Source organism: Hakea prostrata, chromosome 5, assembly GCF_041222555.1.
Source record: "Hakea prostrata isolate BN-2017 chromosome 5, UWA_Hpros_2, whole genome shotgun sequence".
Lineage (NCBI taxonomy): Eukaryota > Viridiplantae > Streptophyta > Magnoliopsida > Proteales > Proteaceae > Hakea > Hakea prostrata.
The window spans coordinates 8968672-8989395 of record NC_142604.1 but is presented as its reverse complement, the minus strand read 5'-3'; the positions used below and the strand labels follow the sequence as shown (position 1 = coordinate 8989395).

The 20724-nt window shown below is 37.9% G+C and overlaps 3 protein-coding genes and 1 pseudogene across 4 annotated transcripts in view; 2 read left to right on the top strand and 2 right to left on the bottom strand.

Annotated features, from left to right (window-relative positions):
• The first annotated feature begins 2777 nt into the window (after window positions 1–2777).
• LOC149014935 (pentatricopeptide repeat-containing protein At2g22070 pseudogene) lies at window positions 2778–6046 on the top strand (annotated as a pseudogene).
• A 2456-nt stretch (window positions 6047–8502) lies between these two features.
• LARP6C (RNA-binding protein) lies at window positions 8503–12632 on the bottom strand. The gene is made up of 10 exons (XM_089156336.1): window positions 11995–12632; window positions 10741–10822; window positions 10457–10551; window positions 10259–10330; window positions 10064–10143; window positions 9890–9968; window positions 9750–9797; window positions 9596–9664; window positions 9304–9441; window positions 8503–9223 (listed from the first exon to the last, which is right to left on the bottom strand). The coding sequence occupies exons 1-10, from the start codon at window positions 12310–12312 to the stop codon at window positions 8966–8968; spliced, it is 1239 nt and encodes a 412-aa protein (XP_089012462.1). The 5' UTR covers window positions 12313–12632; the 3' UTR covers window positions 8503–8965.
• Window positions 12633–13096: 464 nt separating this feature from the next.
• Window positions 13097–17246, top strand: LOC149014933 (FkbM family methyltransferase). The gene is made up of 2 exons (XM_089156237.1): window positions 13097–13806; window positions 16407–17246. Exons 1-2 carry the CDS (start codon window positions 13189–13191, stop codon window positions 16761–16763), a joined length of 975 nt encoding a protein of 324 aa, XP_089012363.1. The 5' UTR covers window positions 13097–13188; the 3' UTR covers window positions 16764–17246.
• A 426-nt stretch (window positions 17247–17672) lies between these two features.
• The window catches only part of MAPKKK5 (mitogen-activated protein kinase kinase kinase 5), a 29015-nt gene continuing 25963 nt past the window's right edge, over window positions 17673–20724 (bottom strand). Inside the window, exons 9-11 of one of the 2 annotated variants that reach the window (XM_089156235.1) lie at window positions 18748–18957; window positions 18540–18664; window positions 17673–18419 (exon numbers count right to left, since the gene is read on the bottom strand). In XM_089156235.1, coding sequence (XP_089012361.1) covers window positions 18182–18419; window positions 18540–18664; window positions 18748–18957 — 573 coding nt within the window. In that variant the 3' untranslated portion in view covers window positions 17673–18181. The remainder of the gene's footprint in view (window positions 18420–18539; window positions 18665–18747; window positions 18958–20724) is intronic. The other variant, XM_089156236.1, reaches the window with a different exon arrangement.

Sequence of the window (20724 nt, the reverse complement as noted above, 5' to 3'; positions counted from 1 at the left end):
ATTATTCTTCTATATAGTGAAAAACTCTTATTATTCGCCCATAGACGTAGCATATCATATAGGTGTGTGAACACATCAAATCTCTGTTTTTGTTTCTTTTTTTATTTGTTATTTTGTGGTATTTGTTATAACATAAAACCTCATATGGAGCTTAGATTCTCTACCCATTGTACTTCCTTACACTTCTTTATCACACATTTAAAAGTAATTTTTTTTTGATAGAAAAAAAAGAAAGAAAAGTTCACCTCATGAACATTTATGACATATATTATTGATGCTCAAAAATAAATTCCCTTCTAACTATAAGGTGGAAAGATGTGAAAAAGAAGTGCGAAGAAAACACAATCCTTTACCTTGACAAATACAACGCGTAGGTAGACAAATTCTACTTGTTCTCTAAAGGCGATCTGGAAATTGATTGAGTCTTAGTACAATCAAAAAATTTCCTTCACCTCACTAAGCCAAAGGCTAAGATGTAAAGAATATTCAATTTTCAACATGAGCATTGAGGGAAGAAAAAAAAAAATGAAAAAGATTCTCCTACGAGTCCCAACAGACAAGAAAAAACAATTTACAACTCATGAATAATAATATTCTCCAATGAGATACCAACAACCAATTTCTTCACAGAAAGCATCTGATCAGGGATAATCACAACTCAATGGTGGACCATTAGGGAAACCCATAAAGGAAGAACATCAATGAGTCGCAAACAGCACTGCAAATGCAAATGATGCTAATATGGTTCCATGGTGGAGAGGAAAAAAAGTTATGACAGCGATGGAAATCTCAAACATTTTTTTTTTTTGATTTCCTTGCCTCTCAATTCCAGAGATAATCAGAATAGGAAGACGAAGAGAATTACAGTTTACTCCAGAAGAAACCCTAACAAAGGTTGCAGCAGAAGTACTCAAAGAAGCTATCCGTACAGTCGTAACAGCAAGAACAACTGCATCAAAAACCATGATGAACTATTCTTAGAACCAGGAAAAAAAAAAAGTTCAGAAAAGAAAATTAAATTCACATCTTAATAAAAGATCAAAACGAAAAATCTTGAAGCAGATGAGATGAATAGAAGCAGATTTGGTTACCACTCATCAGTAATCTTGTCCTGCTCGTCTTGGATCTTAAACGTTGCAGAAGCGTCTATTGCTTGACTTGGGGGAGGTTCCATCTCTCTTATCTATCTCCGAGTCTCTGACATACACACGAGAGTGGGGAACAAGCGATGAAATGCTATATTTATAGGCGGCCGGAGGAGTGAGAAAGGCGATGTAGAGTTCACGTGATACCCATTTTTTATTAAGGAAAAAGACACAAAAACACTCTCGGACTTACCTTACATTCTTTAGAAAATCGAGGGGAAAAGCAGTTTTTATAAATTTTATTATGGTCAATAAAACTGGTAAATAAAAATTAACTTATAATTTTTTTGGTGGAAATTAACTTTCACAAATTTTTTTTTTTTGAAATGAGGTTTATTCGGGCCAGCTTGCGCGCACCACGACTACATCCTCAAGGCGCTTTTTATATAATTAATATAGGCGGAGCTTCGCCCCGATCCCGAGGGATTCGAACTCTGACCTCCTACGTGGAAGCGTTGGGCTTTACTAACTGAGCCACCCTTCGGAATTAACTTTCACAAATTTTATGGCACAAAGAGAGGGAGAAATAGTAATTAATTTAGGGGAACATTTTGCAGATGTGTTTGACTTAAAAAAAAAAAAAAAAAAGAATGACTCGATAATTTTAAAAAAAATTCACTCAAATTATTTATATTTTTTAAAATAATTATCAAAATCCTAAACTTTGTGATAATATTTTTTGTTTAATTAATATGTTATCATGAACTATCCAAATTATCTTTAGGTCTTCATTACAAATGATACAAACTGAGAGCTACAAAAGACAAACCATTGTGGGCCCTACTATTACCAAGAGATTAAAACTTCTCACAGGTTTTTATATAAAAAACTTGAGAATAATTTAGTATAGTTCATGATAAAATATTAGTTGGATAGAAAAAATTATCACAAAATTTGAGACTTAATAATTATCTAAAAATTCTATTTTATTTAGAATTATTTAAAAAAATCTTATTAGTAAATTTCTTTTAAAGTCTATACATTTAAGAGCTTGTTTGGTTATATGAATCCAAAGATTTTAAATCTCTGGATTCAAGAATGTAAAAATTTATAACCGTTTAGTTGTGAAAATTATTGGATTCATGAAATCTAGAGATTCATGAAATCCACGCATAAATTTGTAGATTTATGAGTATGGGACACTAAGCGTTAAACATCGCTTCACTATAAATAGCATTAAACATCTGGCATGGCAATTCAAACAAAGTTGAATCTATGATCATGAGTTACCAAAAAAAGGGTTGGTGGGATGAAACGATTCCAATTTTATGAGTGATTTTGTACATGTGTAAATGAAAGTTTTTTGAAATCTCCCGATCAACCATAAATCTAAATCTCGTTAGGAAAGGTGAATCTCTACTGAATCTAGAGATTTTACAACCAAACGGGTATAACTCAGCTCTAAGAAATTTTATCATTTAAATTTTAATTAAGTATTAGAAAAAGGAAGAAATTTTACCTTGAGTCCCTGAAGTATATTACAAAATGAGGCCGCTAAAATTTTGAAAAGCACACAAGAGAAATTCAACGTAGGATGGCTCGATGGTAAGACTAACATCTCAATAAAAAGTTATTAAAAAAAAAAAATCTCAAAAACAGTGGTGGGTATCCCTACATATATGAAAATTGCCTTTCTACCCAAAAAATTAAAATAAAATAATCACCGAGCATCATTTATAGGAATCCATTCCAAGGGAATCCGGAACAGTTCCTTGGATCTTTAGAGCAGTTGACCATTTACCGGCGCATAGAATTGAAAAACAGAAGAACGAGACAGAAATGTTCCCTCTGAGACAATTGGGATATTTTAGTGGAGGAATTCTGAAACTCGTCTAATTATCTCCAGGAAACCACCGCCACCTTTGATAGGAATGAAATTCCAGGCAAGAACATGGATTTCCTTGTCGATAATCTTAATATCTAGGTCAAGAACGGCGCAGCAAACCCTTGAAACGATGTCAGAGAACACAAATCAACTGTTTCTCAACTCGCAACAGAGTTTATTAGAAGAAGCTGGGAATCACTGGAAGGTAGACTTAGGGTTCCAATAATAATCGCAGGGTACTTGTGAGGACGGAGAATTCTACGGCTGGAATTTTCTTCTGAAACAAAAATACTGACAGGATCAGGTATCGGCGCTGTTACGTCAGATGATCTTCGTCTATGAATCTCGACAGTTGGAAAATGAGAAACCGAAGTGGATGGAGATGAAACGGTGGAAGCACCTGTTAGAGGCGAGATCGTTGAAGAAGCTGTGAAATCGATTCGTTTCTCGCAGCTTCCATGACTTCAATAAACTACCCTGCCACCATCCGTATGCAGTTTATCCCGACTGTGAGCCCCCACCCCTGCTTCTTCTTTCCGGAGAACAGCAAGTGGGGCGAGATTTACCTTATTTCCAATGCTCCAAATGCAGAGGAAGGAGATCATGGAGCGAAAATATGTATAACCCAAATTACAAACTTCCAAATGACGAGGATTGGCACTGAATTTTGAGAAAGCAATTTAGTAAAAAGAGAGAACTTGTGTTTCAAAATTCCTTAATGGGTCCTTTTCTCCTTAGGGAGCTTTCTCCTCCTCTACTTTCACTTCCAAATTTCTGCACCTCTATCCTCCAAACAAGTATGAAAAACAACGACCCTGTTTCTGGAAAATCAGTTCATGCTCTAATTGTCAAAGCTAGTCTTCACCTTGGTGTGTTCTTGATGAACAATCTGATCAACTTCTATGCAAAATGAGGTTTATTATCAGATGCCCACCGCCTTTTCCGTGAAATGCCTCTTAAGAATACCTTCTCATGGAATACTCTACTGTCAGCATATGCGAAACATGGTAGGATTGACACAGCGCATCAAATATTCGAGGAAATGCCTCACCGTGACTCAGTGTCATGGTCTGTGATGATCGTGGGTCATAATCAGATGGGTTTATTTAAAGATGCGATTCGAATTTTTCTAGAGATGATTTCTATCTGGAGTTAATCCTACACAATTCACATTTACTAATATTCTTGCCTCTTGTGGTTCCATGGAAGCTTTGGATATAGGCAAGAAGGTTCATTCATTCATTATCAAATATGGGTTGAGTAGCTACATTCCAGTAGCTAATTCGCTTCTTAACATGTATGGAAAATCTGGGGATCCAACAAGGGCAAAGGTTATTTTTGATAGGATGAGATTGAGGAGCACATCAAGTTGGAATGCTATGATTTTGTTGCACACTCAATATGACCGAGTTGATCTTGCTCTTGCTCTGTTTGAGCAGATGACGGAACAGGATATTGTTTCTTGGAACTCAGTAATTGCAGGCTACAATCAACATGGATATGATCGGGAAGCTTTAACTTTCTTCACTAGAATGCTGAAAGAAAGCTCCATAAAGCCTGATACCTTCACCTTTGTTAGTTGTCTATCAACTAGTGCAAATCTAGAGATGTTAAAACATGGGAAACAAATCCATGCTCAAATAATTAGATCTAGAATTGATACTTATGGCCCTGTTGGAAATGCTCTAATTTCAATGTACTCCAAGTCTGGTGGAGTCGAAATTGCCCAGAAGATATTAAGCAGAAGTGCAACTACCGATCTCAACGTTATCTCATTTACTGCTCTAATTGATGGCTACATCAAGCTTGGGGACATCAGGCTTGCCAGACAGATCTTTGATTCTATGAAACACCGGGATGTGGTCGCTTGGACTGCCATGATTGTAGGTTATGTGCAAAATGGATTTAATAATGATGCAATTGAGCTCTTTAGATCCATGCTGAAGGAAGGTCCGAAGGCTAACAACTTCACCCTGGCAGCAATTCTAAGTGTTTGTTCTAGTCTGGCTTCTCTGGAATATGGTAAGCAAATTCATGCAAAAGCTATAAGGTCAGGAGAAGAATTTTCAGTTTCCGTTTGCAATGCCCTTATTTCCATGTATGCCAAAGCTGGAACCATTGAAGGGGCCAGGCGTGTGTTTAATCAAATCCGTTGGAGGAGAGATACTGTCTCTTGGACCTCTATGATCATAGCTCTAGCTCAACATGGTCTGGGAGAAGAATTCATTGCGTTGTTTGAAAAGATGCTTACATTTGGAGTCCAACCTGATCATATAACATATGTCGGAGTGATCTCTGCATGTACCCATGCAGGATTAGTAGAAAAAGGTCGGAGCTACTTTAATTTGATATAGAATGTGCACAAGATTGAACCCACCCAAAGCCATTATGCCTGCATGATTGATCTGTTTGGTCGTGCTGGGTTATTTCTAGAAGCTCAAGAAGTCATAGAGAAGATGCCTATCGAACTAGATGTTATAGGTTGGGGTTTACTTTTAGCTTCTTGCAAGGTTCATAAAAATGTAGAGTTTGCTAGAATTGCTGTAGAGAATTTGCTGAGTATTGACCCAGAACACAGTGGGGCATATTCTGCTCTTGCCAATGTATATTTTGCTTGTGGAAGATGGGCTGATGTTGCTAAGATCCGAAAGTTGATGAAAGATAGAGGTGTAAAGAAAGATCAAAGATTTAGTTGGATTCAGATCAAGGATAAAGTTCATGTTTTTGGATCCATCCACAGAAAGATGCAATCTATCAGGTGATCGGAAAGCTGTGGGAAGAGATCAAAATGATGGGTTTCATCCCTGACACTGAAGCAGTATTGCATGATCTAGAAGAAGAGTTGAAGGAACAGATACTGAGCCATCACAGTGAGAAGCTAGCACTTGCATTTGGGCTTATGAGTACTCTTGAGAAAACGACTCTGAGGATCATGAAGAACCTCAGAGTATGTAGTGATTGCCATTTGGCATTTAAGTTCATCTCTAAGCTTGTGGGAAGAGAAATAATACTGAGAGATGTCATCCGTTTTCACCATTTCAAAGATGGAACATGTTTTTGTAAGGATTATTGGTAATTGTAGAAAATTTTATTTTGTTATCATATGATAGAGATGATGTCTTCGATGGATGGTTATCTAATGCCATGCTAAAATTTACCTTGGCATACTTTTTTGTACCGTTTGATCACATTCTTGAGCAAATTTAGCTTTTCAAATCGAGCAATTCTAGTTTTCATCTTCTCAGGCACTTTTTTGTATTTTTCTCGTTTAACTAATCAGTGTGTCCTTTGAATTGGGTATTACTTAGAGTTCTATCTACCAGTAAGTTTTGACAACTGATGTGTATATAGAAGCAGTGCTTACTCTATTTTTTGTGGTGTTGATTTTGTGTATTGGCCTTTTGAAACTAATCCTATGTTTTATGCTTGTCATAGGCTCTAAAGGAATCTGATTTTTGAATATGTAAGAATTGTATCTTCTTCATCTCTGGTATAGCTTGGTCTGTTGTGTAAGCTTCAATCATTCAAAGTTGTCTTACCGTTTAAGTAAGAATGTTGTGCTAATTTCCTCTACCGTTTGAAAGCTTTGTTTAACTAAATTGGATTTTAGTTTTTCACTGGTAGGAAGGTTTTCACGCCGCTTTTATTTGCTTGCATTTGTATACTTGTTACCTTATTACTCATTTTTGTTTTCTTCTTTGCATTTAACTTGCTAATTTGAAGATCTCCAGACATCCCAAAACTAATAATGATGTCAAGGTTTTCACTGTTTCCCCCCCTTTGTAGTTCCCATGCTGGAGAAATTTGTGTGGTTCTGATTCTCGAATGCATATTCAATTTGTTTAACTAAATTGGATTTTAATTTTTTCATTGGGAGGAGGGTTTTTCACACATTTTTCTTTTCTGTTATCATTGTTAAGACTTGTTTCTTTCTTAATTATCTTTGCTTTTTTTTCTTTTTCTTTGTATTCAACTTGCTCATTTCCAGATTTTTTGGATATCCAAAACTAATAGAAAAGTCAGGGATTTCTCACTTTTTCCCCTTTTTATGGTTCCCATGCTGGAGAAATTTGTCTAATTCTGATTCTCTAGCTGTTGGAGAATGCATATCCGCATATCCAATCTGTTTTTATTGCTTCAGCTCTGAAGTGCATTCTGCTTATTTAGGCTTGATAATCTTGCTTTGGCATTCCCTCCCCCTCCCCCCAGTTAAAACTTAAAACATAGGGAAGTAAAAATCCACCTCTAGTTCTGTCCTCATTCCCCCAGGACTTGAAATGCAAATTCATTTCCCTCTTCCCATAAGCAAAAAACTGAGTAATATTCTAGTACAGCATTTCAGATTGAAGGATTGGTTTATGAAATGTCAGTACATCATAATCTTTCTTCATTGTTCCCTCCCTACTTCCTTCAAGCTTTTGACTCTGCATGGTATTGAAGTGCTTCTTTCTAATACTTACATGGAACATATGAAAAAGTTAAATATCTGAGAATGGAAAGTCCTACTTGCATCTCTCCAATATCAAGTAAACTTCACCTCCTACAGCACTTAATCTCGGGGTTGCATTTGAATTTTGAACCTGTGCCAGATTTTTGGATTTTTCAACTACTAACAGGGAAATTTATTTGAATCCCATCTAAAGCGAAGGATGAAGAAGGGTTTTATAAAAGAATGTAATTTACTATTTTAACCCCGTATATAAACATTAGTAGCACATGTATTTGAAAACTCACCAGAAGAAACAAATGAAATGGTTTTCGGAGAAAAATAAAAAACAGGTCCCAACTTATTTTTGGTTTTTGTATTTTTTTCAACTTTTTTTTAAATAGAAATAGGTGGTATAAATTACACCAAACACCATCATTTATATTTATAGAGTAAAAATAAAAAAGAAAAACCAAACTAGGCCTTGAAGAAAGGGTAATTTATAAATCTTACAGCTAATGAAACAGGTCTTCAGAAAGAAAAACAATTTGTAATATTCAAGTTTTATGGCCAATAAAACAGGTCTTATAAAGGAGAAAAGAGTAATTTTGAAAGTGTATGGCTAATAAATGCAGGTCTTGGGAAAATAAAAAAGGGGGAAAGAGATGAAATAAAATGAGAAAATAAAAAAGGAGAAAGGGATGAGAAAATAAAATTAAAAAAATGTATGGCCTATGCGAGGTGAATTCAAATCCTCTGCAGCGCTCAAAGGGAGATGTCATAGCATCCAACCTTTTTTGGTTTGGCTAACGAAACAAACTGGTTAGGCCGGTTTAAAAATATTACAATCTAAGGGTTGAAAATTGGGTGCTCGCTTGGGTGCTAATTTGAATCCTACGTACCTGCAACTTTTGCGTTATTAGCGCGATGCTCTAACCAACTGAACTAATAGGCCAATTTGTTAATATTTTATTAAGTTTTAATATGTACCCGTAAATGGAATCAAACCAGCAGGGGCTGAATGGCAATGCTGATATATCCATATTGTTAAACCAAAGTCGAACCAGTAGAACGGACGGATTGAACAACTACCAACAAAATGTTGCGAAAAGAACATCCATTTAACATTTCTGGTAACACATCCTGAAACCAGGGAAGAAGGCTTTCTGATACATCCAGAAAAAAGAGGAAGACTAAACAAATTGTCTCAAAGATTTAGAGACAGAATGATTGAATGACTTTGAATCAACTTTCAGGAAATAACACAGAGAGAGAGGGAGAGAAATTAGTTTACATCTCAGTTTCGTAGCTTCATTATTCTAATAGATGAAACTAATCAGTATCAGTGATTTATCAGTGATACACACCTACGAAACTTGATGAATCATACTAACACAATATAAACAAAAAAATTGTGAGGGGAAAAAACTGTTGTAATCATGAGAAGCTGGTGTGTTTGTTTTGAATGCCAATATGGAATGCTATACATCTTCCATTATTGATTCCATTGACAATGTTGAAGAATTCCTCAGTAGCCAAGAGACAGGAACAGATCCAGGGAATCATCAGTCACTCAACATTTGAACTGGGAGTTTCCATACCCAGAGTACTCACTGGCTTGCCGCGGCCCATAGTAAATCCGCGTGTTCCATCTGGCATTCTTGGTCCCTTTGGAGTAGGTTTGGTTGATGCTTCACACTGGATAGAGCTACTAGATTGAGGTGAAGGGGAAAGCAGACCACGCACACTGTGACCCTGAAGACGTCCACGGGATTTCCCACGGCCTCTTGCCCAACCTTTCTTTGTTCCAGTTGAATTATCTTCAGCCTACCATTGATATCACAAAGGGACAACATCAGACTCCCAAGTACAACATGGATGAAGCATGCTATGTGTCTCTGACTTACATTGTTTTCATTGGACTGTTCAACACTAATAGACTGATGAGAGTCTTCCATTGATTCCAAGTGAGCTGCATCATCTTCATCTGAGGTTTTATCGAAGTGATCATAGTCTGATTTCCTATTCTTTACAACAGATCTTGGCTGACATTTGTTGTACATTGAGAAAATTTTCAATCATCAAAACTATGAAGAATATAGCACAAATACTTTATTACCTGATCATAAGATTGATAAGAGAACAGAAAAAGCAAAAAAAAAAAAAAAAGCCAGGAGAGAAGATCTGCATTTTACATACCGAACGTCTAAGAAGCAATCTTACACGGAGGCCCTTTCTCCAGTTCCTTTCATCATTTAGCTTCTCAGCCTGTTTAAGATTTATAGCCTCTTAAAGTCATCATGAGATGGGAAAGACGTAATAAGAAATTTCCCAACAATGTGTGCTGACATACCGCTTTCTCTGCTTGTTCAATTGTCTCATACTCCACAAGTGCATGAAGCTTAAGGGGAAAGGAGAAAAAAAAAAAGGTAAAAAGAAAGCAACTGAAATGAGGATAAATTTGCAGAAAATTCAAGATTGACTTAGCTATACTTTGTTACTGATGAGCACATCACTTTTTGAGCGAGAAGCACTGGATTCCTGCGGATGGCATATTCTGATGGTCTTCACACTGTCCAAAACAGGAGGTGGCCTGTTAACATACGTTCAAGGTCTTGTTCATGTACAAGGTTAGCAAGAAATAAGTTTGATGGGAGAAGATCCAACCTTCCAACAACACCAAAAATTTTCTCAAGGTTTGGATGAGAATAATCTTCAGGCAAATTCTCAACAAAAACTATACGAGACTGAAAACCACAAAAGAAAATTTCCTTAGGATCACATTATGCGGGGAAAGTGATGCTTTCTTTAAAGAGCTCAGTACGGAAGATGGGTATGAGATAAAGGTGCTGGTATAGTGACCTGCAACTCCTCTTTGTCCCGCTCGGTGAAAATGTGTTTGCGTTTGACCTTCTTTCCATCGTCACTGACAATCTTTAGAACACAAGAACAGAGAAGCAAAGGATCAATTGAATGAGCATAAATAAAAACCAATCCGTTTCTCAATTGAGGAAAGCAGGAAAGGGAGAAATCTACATCAAATCAATTAAGGAAAGCTACCAGCTTTGATGAGGCTCGGATTGCTTGGACAAGTAGATGATTGTTGTTAATAAGTGTCTTTATCTTCTTTAAGGATGCAATAACAGATATTGGAACTGTTACAATACCAATTTTCACAAAAGAGCTATATGAGTAATACTTAAAAAATCAAACAAATTTTTTTGGATGAATAAATAAATATATTAAACAAAAGGAAACAAGAGAACAAAGTCTTTAAGCAGAAGACCACCGAAAAGAGTATCCGGAGATGTTATACTTTGTCTAATCAATACAGAGATACCTACCATAACCCTCAGGATCTTTATGTATATGCTTTGCTACCAAATCACTTGCTACCAAACTCATGTCACTGAATTGGTGTTCCACCTGCAACATATACAATCAATTGAGAACACAAAAGAACATACATTCAAAATTGTATTGGGGAAGTCTGAAAAAGAACAATATGACATAATAAGCACTGGTGTGAGATCAATGTAGGAGTTTGAGACCTAACAGAAATAACATGTAGGAGAAAAAGTGAGGATTAAATGATTAACTGAACATAACCTAGAAATCCATCATGCATATGCCTACAGGAAATTTTAAGTTAGACATGGATGCTTGGGTTGGCTTTATCATGGTTTCAGAACACACATACTATGCCAGAAACTATCTGGAAGTAAGGGATTGCATCTCGGTGAAACCAAGTCCATCAGGACGGAAATTTCAGTCCATTTATCAAGGAAGAGCCCTATAACTAAGACAATGAAGCTAAAGATCTGGTCTCTTAGCAATTTGGGATATTAAATTTTGAACTCATTATGGGATGGACAATCACGAACAACCAGATCAAAAACCCTGGCCATTCTAAGTTGAATTTTTAGGGCGCTGGATTGATATGTAGAAATTTGAGCCTGGGTATCAATCCTGAGAAGAATGAACTAATATCCAGTAAAATTGCACCTCATATTTCTTCACAAAATATTCAATCAAAGTACAATTGCAAATCTTCACACTCTATCCACCCCCACCCTTATAAAAAAAAAAAGGAAAGAAGAAAAAAAGGGATTTGGGAAGTGTACATGAAACATGACCTTGAATAACAGGGTGATCTACCAATCAAAATAACAAACAAATAAGCTTATTTGTTATGAAACAAAGCCAATGGTGGTATTTTGTCAAAATTTTGTTGGTATTAAGACATGAAGCAGACTTAATTTGCGTTACATGTCTGTGAATTTAGAAATATCAATAAGATCACAGGATTCTAGAATAGATGGAGAATCGAGAAGAGGATAACGTGGTATATGAAGCATCTTCAAGTCTTCAACCAAGAAATTTTCCTATATTTTGTTTCAAAGTCGAAGGGCTCTTCTGGATGCTGATTAGTATTTGCCAGTTTCCTGATAAGTAGCATATAGACTGGAAAAGAAAATCAAGACAAACCTATTTCCAAATCACCATCAAAGTTACGGAAGAAACAAAAACATCTACAAAATAAAAAACCAAACCCCTGAAGAAACAAGAAGCACTATCAGGAATCGCCGAGACAATACCTGTTTAATGATCTTTTGGCGAAGATCATTAGTGAGGAAGTTCTTGTTAGCATTGGGGACTGCAACGCTGGTATTAGGAATCAACTGCACTGGTTCTCGTTCTGCAACATAGAACCAATCAGACCCACTAGTTCCACCGAGAAAATCGAAGCACGGATAAAAATAACCAGAAATGGGCATCTGGGTTTGTGCTCTCGGAATGAATTCTTCTGCTTGAGCATTGAATTTGAATGAACTTGTCTTGTTGCTATCGTTCATCAACTTCATCCCCGCTTCCGCAGATTCACTCAGCTTTTCTTCTGAGTTCGCATGTGCCATTTCTTTTCCTCTATAGTTTCTTTTTTATGATTCTTCCCCTCACTCAATCCCTAACTTTGAATCTCTATCTCTCTCTCTATCCCTCTCTCTTTCTCCTGAAAATGGAAGTTCTTGTAACTAACCCCTTCTGATATAAAATCCACAATCCTCGCACAAATGTGGGCATCTGTGCTTTCATGAGAGATCTTATAGGCCCTATTTCATTACACGCGACCGCAGCAAGTGGGTTTGACTGGATTTGTAAGGCCGGGTTTTTGCCAACCCTATTTTCTGCCATTTCGAGAAGCTCCTTTGATGCCGGTCGTTCCATTTTCATCCCAACTTCCTCTGCAACTTGCTCGGATCTCGTTTTACTTCCCGCCACTACGGTGTTCAGTAACTTTTGCATGATATCTGACCAATCAAACCACGACACGTGTTGGCTTTTCTTCGGCTGCTAATGGGCCTGTAATTCTAATGATCTTGTGATCCACGAAACCACAAACACTCCATCTCCCTGGTGCGCACGTTAGTGAACTCCGACCCATCAAACCACGACACCTGTAGAGACATGTTCTTTGACTGGGAATGGGCTTTTGGACTGCTAATGGGCCTGCAATTCTAATGGTCTCATGATCCACAAAACCACAAACGCTCCATTTCCCTACTGCGCAAGTTAGTGAACTCCGACCAACCTAATGGGCCTGTAATAATAATTCTTGTGGTCTCATGATCCAGATCCACGAAACCACAAACACTCCGTCTCCCTACTGCGCACGTTAGTGAACTCCTCCCCAGAAAGTATCGTATCAGTTGCAGTAGTTTTTAGTAAACAACAGTGAAGCGGTTCAAGTCCAGGCTCACCAGTGATTCATCTTGTGAGCTTGTTATTCATCCATGGCGAATGCATGGAAGAAGGAGAAACCCTCACCAGTTTTCTCTCCTCGGAACATTCTCTTACTCTTCTCGCCCGCTTTTGTTGTCATCTTCATCTTGTACCTCTCCCGAAGCTCAATTCGAAACCCAAATGTCACTCAAGAGCGGATCTTCAAATCCCCATTTCCCTTCCGTTCGATCCAACCTTTCGACTGCTACAAATGCCCTCAAGCTTACCCGGTGATTGCTAACGTCGTCGAAGGTGTTCGTTTCCCGTTCCTTTATTCTCTTGCTGATCTCGGTTCGCTACCCGATAAACCTCATAAGAACATCGTTCGAATGCTCAAAGGGAAACTTTTCAGAAAACCTGATATCTCTTTTACAATTCAGGATGTTCTGGAGAAATTAAGACAACAACGTAACGTTGGTGACGGTGGTTATGTCGTCGATGTGGGTGCAAATGTGGGAATGGCAACTTTCGCTGCCGCGGCTATGGGGTTCAAGGTTTTGGCTTTTGAGCCTGTTTTTGAGAATCTGCAGAGGATTTGTGATGGGGTTTTCCTGAATCGGGTAGGGGACTTGGTTTCTGTGTTTGAGGCAGCTGCTTCGGATCGTCTTGGGAATATAACTTTCCACAAGGTATTCTTTTCGTTGTCTGATCTTTAGTTTTTGGATATTGCTAAGCTCATCGCTATAGTTTATCTATTTGCTTCTTTGGGTTTTCTACTTTCGCTTGTGATCTGGAAGATGATTAGGTGTTTATGCGATATTTCAGTTCACATAGTGGGCATAGTTTGATTAGGACAGTTTAGTAATTATGTCTGAAGTAGCTGGGCTTCCTTCTCTCTCTTCAATTGTCATTACAAAACCCTTTCACTTCCTTGAACAATTGAAGTCATGAAAAGCTGAAAGTCACTCCATTGTTTTCTAGTTAAAAGCCGCTAGATTTATTTATGACTAAATTCAGGTCCGAACATGACTGGGTTTGTTGTTGTTGATCTTCTTGATGGAAGACAAGGAAACGGTTCTGGTTTACATTTTGATAGCCTTCTTGATAATCAACCACGTTGTTATCTTTGGCAGTGTTAGCAGTCAGAAACAATCTAGCATAGATCTCTACTCTTTGCTAACGGGTGGCTTTCTGGCTTGAGAAGCTTGAGAACACTACTCAAGGTTACCTTCTAGCTTTTTATATTTCTATAACAGTTGTAAAATGAATCTCCTAATGAGGATTGCGAAGGCATAAGCATACATTTGATAGGGATCAAACTTAACCACATCTTGAAATCAACTTAGTTATTTCTACAAGAAGACCCTATTTGTTTCTTATACCTCGAATTAATTCATACGGATTCATCCAACACATATGTATACTGTAAAAGATTCTAAGTCCTTTCCCTTTTAGAGCCCAGATTCTTTTCCCGAGGACCATGCCTTGTTTTTCTGATCATTCTTGTTAGTCTCGATCCAGATAAGGGAGGGGTAATTTTTGACAAAGTTTTTGCATTTTTGCCTCGACTTGAAAGTCAATATCTATATTTTAGTGGTTCACTGCAAAACTGAGCAGACATGATGTTAAATAAACCCTTTCTCTTTTTTTTTTGTTTTTATCCCTTTCTTCTTTCACTGCTATCTGTTGTTGGATGTTGTTTGGCATCTTGGGCTTTCTTTATGTTCTTTATTTTTTTCAATTAAGTCAGTTCCTCCCAAGAGGAGAGGAGGTAGTGCAAATAATAATGTAAAGCATAGAAACTATTACAAGTTAGTTGGCTTAAGTTAGTTTTCTAAGATCTCCCTTGTTAGTTGACTCCAAAATGGTGCATCAAGCACTGTTTGTAGAAGGGGTCCATTCTTTGCTACAAAGCAGGAATTACACTAGAATGTCCATGGAGTTTTTCAATCTGTAAGAAAGGCTGCTAGCTGATCTTGGTGTTGGCTGCATGTTTGCAATTTACAATTGCTAAATGCTAATATGGATGCTCAAGGATTTATTCATACCCTAATCTATGCAGTATCTGCTGCTGCTGCTGCTGCTGCTCTCTCTCTCTCTCTCTGTGGTGTTGGGTTCCAGCATTCCTTGACCTGAAAGGGGAACCTTTTCCATCACAGCATTGGTGAGAGGCACATGGCAGTTTACTTGCAGCTGTGATTTGGTGGACATGTTTTCCATGTCATCATGCATTTATATTAAAAATTTCAAGCATCTGACAATATCATGTGTACATAAAAGTTCAAAGTAAACCTTGAAAACTCTGAGAAGTCATTTTATGGATGAACTCAACAGAAATGATCGAAACATAAAGGTGGAAAGCCCACAAATGGTGGCTGCATGTTTGAGACTGCCCACTAAATTTGCCAAGTGGTCTGTCAGAGTGTCAGGTGGTGCCAAATCTACCAAGTCATTAGTCTAAGTAGATGAAATGTGGTACACTTAATGGAACCTTTTTTCTTCTCCCCTTAGCGGTCATAGGGGGAAGAAGGTGACACCTTGACCATTATGCTTCTTCCCTTTAAATTATAACTAGGAGTGATTATACCAGACATTCTCTGTGGAATCTAGTTGTGTCATCTAGTTCATCGATGGGTGGTATTAAGTTTCAGCTTTAATGTAGTTGGCCAAGTGCCAGAAAAGATTGAAGATTCCAGGATGAGCAAGAGAGTTCATGCTACATGGACTGTTTAAGGTGCATTAGTACATGGGAGGGATGAAGGTAAAGAATACAAAGCAAATATGATTATCAGTTTCATAACCTAGTCTTGGTTACCGTTCTGTCAAGGTAAGTCATCTGCAATTTTCTTTGTTATTAGGTTAAAGAGCTTAGCAAACCTGAAGACTACTTCCACCCCAACCCCTCCCACTGAACAGAGTTTCTTTTTTCTTTCTTTTTTCTAAAAGAAATAGGAAGAAAAGAATAATGATTGTCCTTTTTCCATTTGTGTTTCCAAAAGGGTTTTCTTTTGGGGATCAGTGCAAACCCGGTTTCTAACTTTATTTTAGGTGCTACCCTTGTTTAAAATTTAGTTTGTAATGTTAATGTTAAAAGTAAAGATACTCTTGCATTAAGCTTCAGTACACCAGGATTTTTTTGAATACTGATATATGGATTCCCATTGTAACGCATGGTACGGACAATTGGCTATAGGACTTCTTAAAAAGATTTTTTCCTTTTTTGTATTGTTCAAGCCCATTTGACTACTTTATTGCTTGTGTTTCCTTCTTTTCCCCCCACCCCCTTCAGTTGGTTGGAAGGCTGGACAACAGTGCTGTTTCTGCCACCGGTGCAAGGCTGGCATTCAAGTCCAATGAGGAGATTGAGCTTCAGGTAAGGTCTATTCCTCTTGACAACGTGATCCCAGAATCGGAAGAGGTGATTTTACTCAAGATTGACGTTCAAGGTTGGGAATATCATGTATTGAGAGGAGCCACTAAGCTTTTGTCTAGAAAGAGAGGCAAAGCCCCCTACCTAATATATGAGGAAGATGAACGTCTGTTGCAAGCTAGCAATAGCAGTTCCAAAGAGATTCGGGAATTTCTAGGTAGTATGGGTTACCACCAATGCGTTCAGCATGGTACAGATGCTCACTGCACCAAGTGAAAATGAAGGGGAGTTTCTCATATCAGGCAAACTCATCACAATGAACAATTTTTCTATTTCCCCTTGGGAAGTGAAATGAATTAGAGGTGATATCATGCCATAAAACTCTTGACGCTGGAAGACTCACTCTGTCAGGGAGAGGATAAGGCTAAGCGGTGAAGCTACTTGAAATATGAAAGATAGGTATCTCCTTGTTCAGCGTTTAATCAGCATGAAAAACTGATTCGTGGTAGGGGTTCCTAAAAGGTCAGTTTACAAGCAGAAGATATATTTGTATCCACTCGCAAATGAGCACATTTGTGGCTTTGATGTATTTTTTCCCCCAGCTTGGAGACGCCATTTTTGTTTTTTCAACCTGTAATTTCGCTGTTATCTTGTCCACTCCTTGTTACAGATCATACTCTTGTGATAGTTCACCTTGTAGTTTCCTGCGTGCATCAATGTATACAGAGTTGCAGAGCAAATTTAAGGTTTTGAAAGGTTTGGTTTTTGGTTCTTTGCAGCCATATAATCTTGTTGTTTCATCTGTTGCATATCGTGTTAATAACATGGGACATCACAATGGTAGATTGTCAATTTCGGCCTACCATGTTCATGAATGCAAGACTTGGCCGTACAGGCGCAATCACAAGTACTCTCTGAAGGGCAAAGCTTTTAACACCATTAACAAACAGATCCCAACATACTTAGCACCTTTACCGGTAAGCAGAGGGTTCTATAACATGACTAACGTAGCAATGAAAGACCAAGGAGAAGGACAAGGTATGCTGGTGCCTCTCCAAAGAAACACAGAATGAGTTTTGCACCATACATATGCCACGATTGATCACCCACATTTAAATAATGTTAGATTAGAACCGGACATGGAGATGAGCTGAGCACAACCATGAAACTCTGAAAAGCGGGTACCAGCAACTATATGTGAAAAATTGCATCATAATCCTTGGAGTTACATACAAGAAAAATATATAGCCCAGGTGATGTGATCACGGGGCCAACTACTGAACCTAATATCTACACTCTGATTTTAATTCATGTTACAAAAAGAAAAGCTTTAAGGTTAAGTAAAGAACCAAGACTTTTGGAACTGAAGACCCTAATCAATGTTGTTCGAAACCTGCTTTAGCATCCCAACTCAGTCGGTTTTCAAGCTATGAATAATTAAAAAAAAAGAAAAAAAGTAGAGAGAAAAATCACACTACTTCCATGAATCTTTTAACAGGACGCTCGGTGTTGATGTTAAATGGGAGCTGATGACCAAAGACGGCACCAAATGCAGATACGTTCATTCTCCTGACCGTGGCTCTGATGCTGATTCACAACCAGAACTTAAAATCACTCCTCCACGTTCACATGATGACAATAGGGCATTGAGCCATTCTAAGATAGGAACCACGGTATAGTACAATCAACCCACTTCACAAAATGCCAGTAAAGTCCCTCCCACCAGTCCTTGGGAGAGCAGAAAAATGATTACTCCCAGGACTTACATGAATACCATTGAGAACATTTGGTGAAGATCTGGGCCAACTCTGTGTCATGTGATTCGAATGTGGAGGAGATGAAGTTGGAAGGACCTCAAGAGTAGACCGAGGAGAATGGCGAACGACCACTATGGATTCACAAGTTTCAGGAAGAGGTCGTTGACTAGTTGCACTGGAGAAAAAGAATAATCATGTATGAAGCCGGATCTGGTGGTCTTGCAGAAGTAATTTACTAATTTAAGTGCGGTAATTTCTGAGCAGACTGGTTGAGTTGTGGTGTAGAGAAGCCTACCCAGTAAACATCAATTTCCCTTTGATGGTTGGTGTGCTTGGGGAGGTTGGCAACTGTGTGCTTGGGGAGGTTGGCAACACATCAGTTTTATATTTAGTCCACTCTCTTGGACTATGAACATTGTCCTGTAACCAAAATTTGATCAAAATATTGTCATTTCAGATGTACAGATTATGATTAGAAAAGATAGTAAAATGCTTTGACTCACCGTCAACTTCATTCCAGAAAAAACTTGGGTGTAAGCAGGAACATCTAAATGTTGTGAAGTCCTCAAAAAACGATGTTCTAATAGCATGCTAGCTGATGGCCTCTCAGCAGGATTTCTTTGAAAGCAACACTCAAGGAAATCCTTGCCCTCAGGAGATAATGTGTCTGGTATTGGAGGGGATTCCCTCAAAACCTTAAACATAGCAGCAGCCTGCATTTATGGAAAATATTAAATCCAGAATATGGTGGGATGACAAACAAACAGAGAAAATTAGAAAATAAGTATGCAAGGGGAAGGGGGATGAGATAGAAAATCTTCACGTATTGTCACATGTCATATGTACCCACAAAAGATAAGAATGAAAAAGGCAACCACACAAAATTCAAAATTGAAATCAAATTGAGTAATTGGGTCTAGTGTGACACAGTGGTTGTGGGTTTAAGCTTGGAAACAACCACATCATAAAGCAGAGATAAGACTGTACACATCATAGTTGGCAAAGCGCCTGGGAGACCAAAGGTGGTTGAGGGGGTAAAAATTTGACCAACACCAGCAAGGTGGCAAGACGTCACCTAGGTGGCCAAGGCAACACCAGGTGCCTAGGCAGCAGCAAAGCACCTGGGTGTCAAGACAACGCCTTGACAACAATCACACACACTGTGGCCGAAGCATCGTGCATTGGGTATTTCAAAGAGTAACATTTTGATGCAACTCCTCAATTTATAGTTAGCAAAGAAATCCAAGGGTAGTGGAGGAGCCTAAGTGCTAAGGCAACAAGGAGCCCACCTAGGAGACACAGGGTTGCATATGGTCACATTTCTATTTTTATTTCCTAAGTGTTCTTGGGTCCAACAAACTTTCCAACAAACGTTTCAGTGTTTTTGTGTTTTCTGAGCATTTCAGGGTCTTAAAAAATCTGTATGGTAAACTGAGGGAAAGGTGTCTTTTGCAACTAAAAGAAACAGAAACCCGCATGGGTCGTATTTAACAAAAACATTCCACAATTTTGCAAACGAATTGTCTGGAGCAACCACAAAGATAATGCATTCTAAGCCAAATCTAACATATAAATAAGCTAAGGGTGTCAATTTGGTACTGAAACTGTATACCAAACCAGCCGTATAAAACTGTACCATACTGAACCATTTCGAAACGTTCTGGTACAATTTTTAATTCGCCTTTTATTTGGTATGGTACTGTACTGGTTTCGGGTGTCATACCAACAGTATATACCAAAACGGTGCTGAATAAGATCTTTACATACAGAAAACCATAGCGTTACCATTTACATACCAAAACCATTCCATACCATTTACATATCGAAACCATACTGTACTGTCTATTATCATATTCACATACTGTTTCTGTACCGAAACCATACCGTACCATGATGGTACAGTAATGGTTTGCAAATGTAGATATGAAAAAAGGAACGTACAGATTTGGTTCTGGGTACTGGTTTTCTTTACCATATGGTCCATACCAATACTGTACCATTTGACATCCTTAATATTAGCTGGTGCAACTCGACCAGCAGGTTTAACTCAATGATTATGTGTTTTTCTTCCAAAGGATTTAGCCAGTAGAGGAGGAAAAAGAGAACATTCAGCTATCCAGATGCAAGGATTGTAAGATAATAAGCAGCAAATCTCATGAATTTTTATGGAATAATTTAAAAAGGAAATTATGATTTTCTTCCCATGCATTATTGAACACAATTTGCATCCTCTCAGATTCTCAAGATTCATAGAACCTAGGAGCAGCCAATTCAAAAACTAACATGTCCAATACTTATGCGAAGAATTCAAAAATAGGATCACCCACTACATAGAAGTACACAGATAGAATGAGCAGAGAACATAGCAGTTGATCAAGATGGGTTAAAAGACAAACATTCAAACCTCTTGATTTTCTTTCCCCTGACTATAAGTTTTGGGATCCTTTCCTTATGTCAAGTAATCTTTCAACATATTTTAC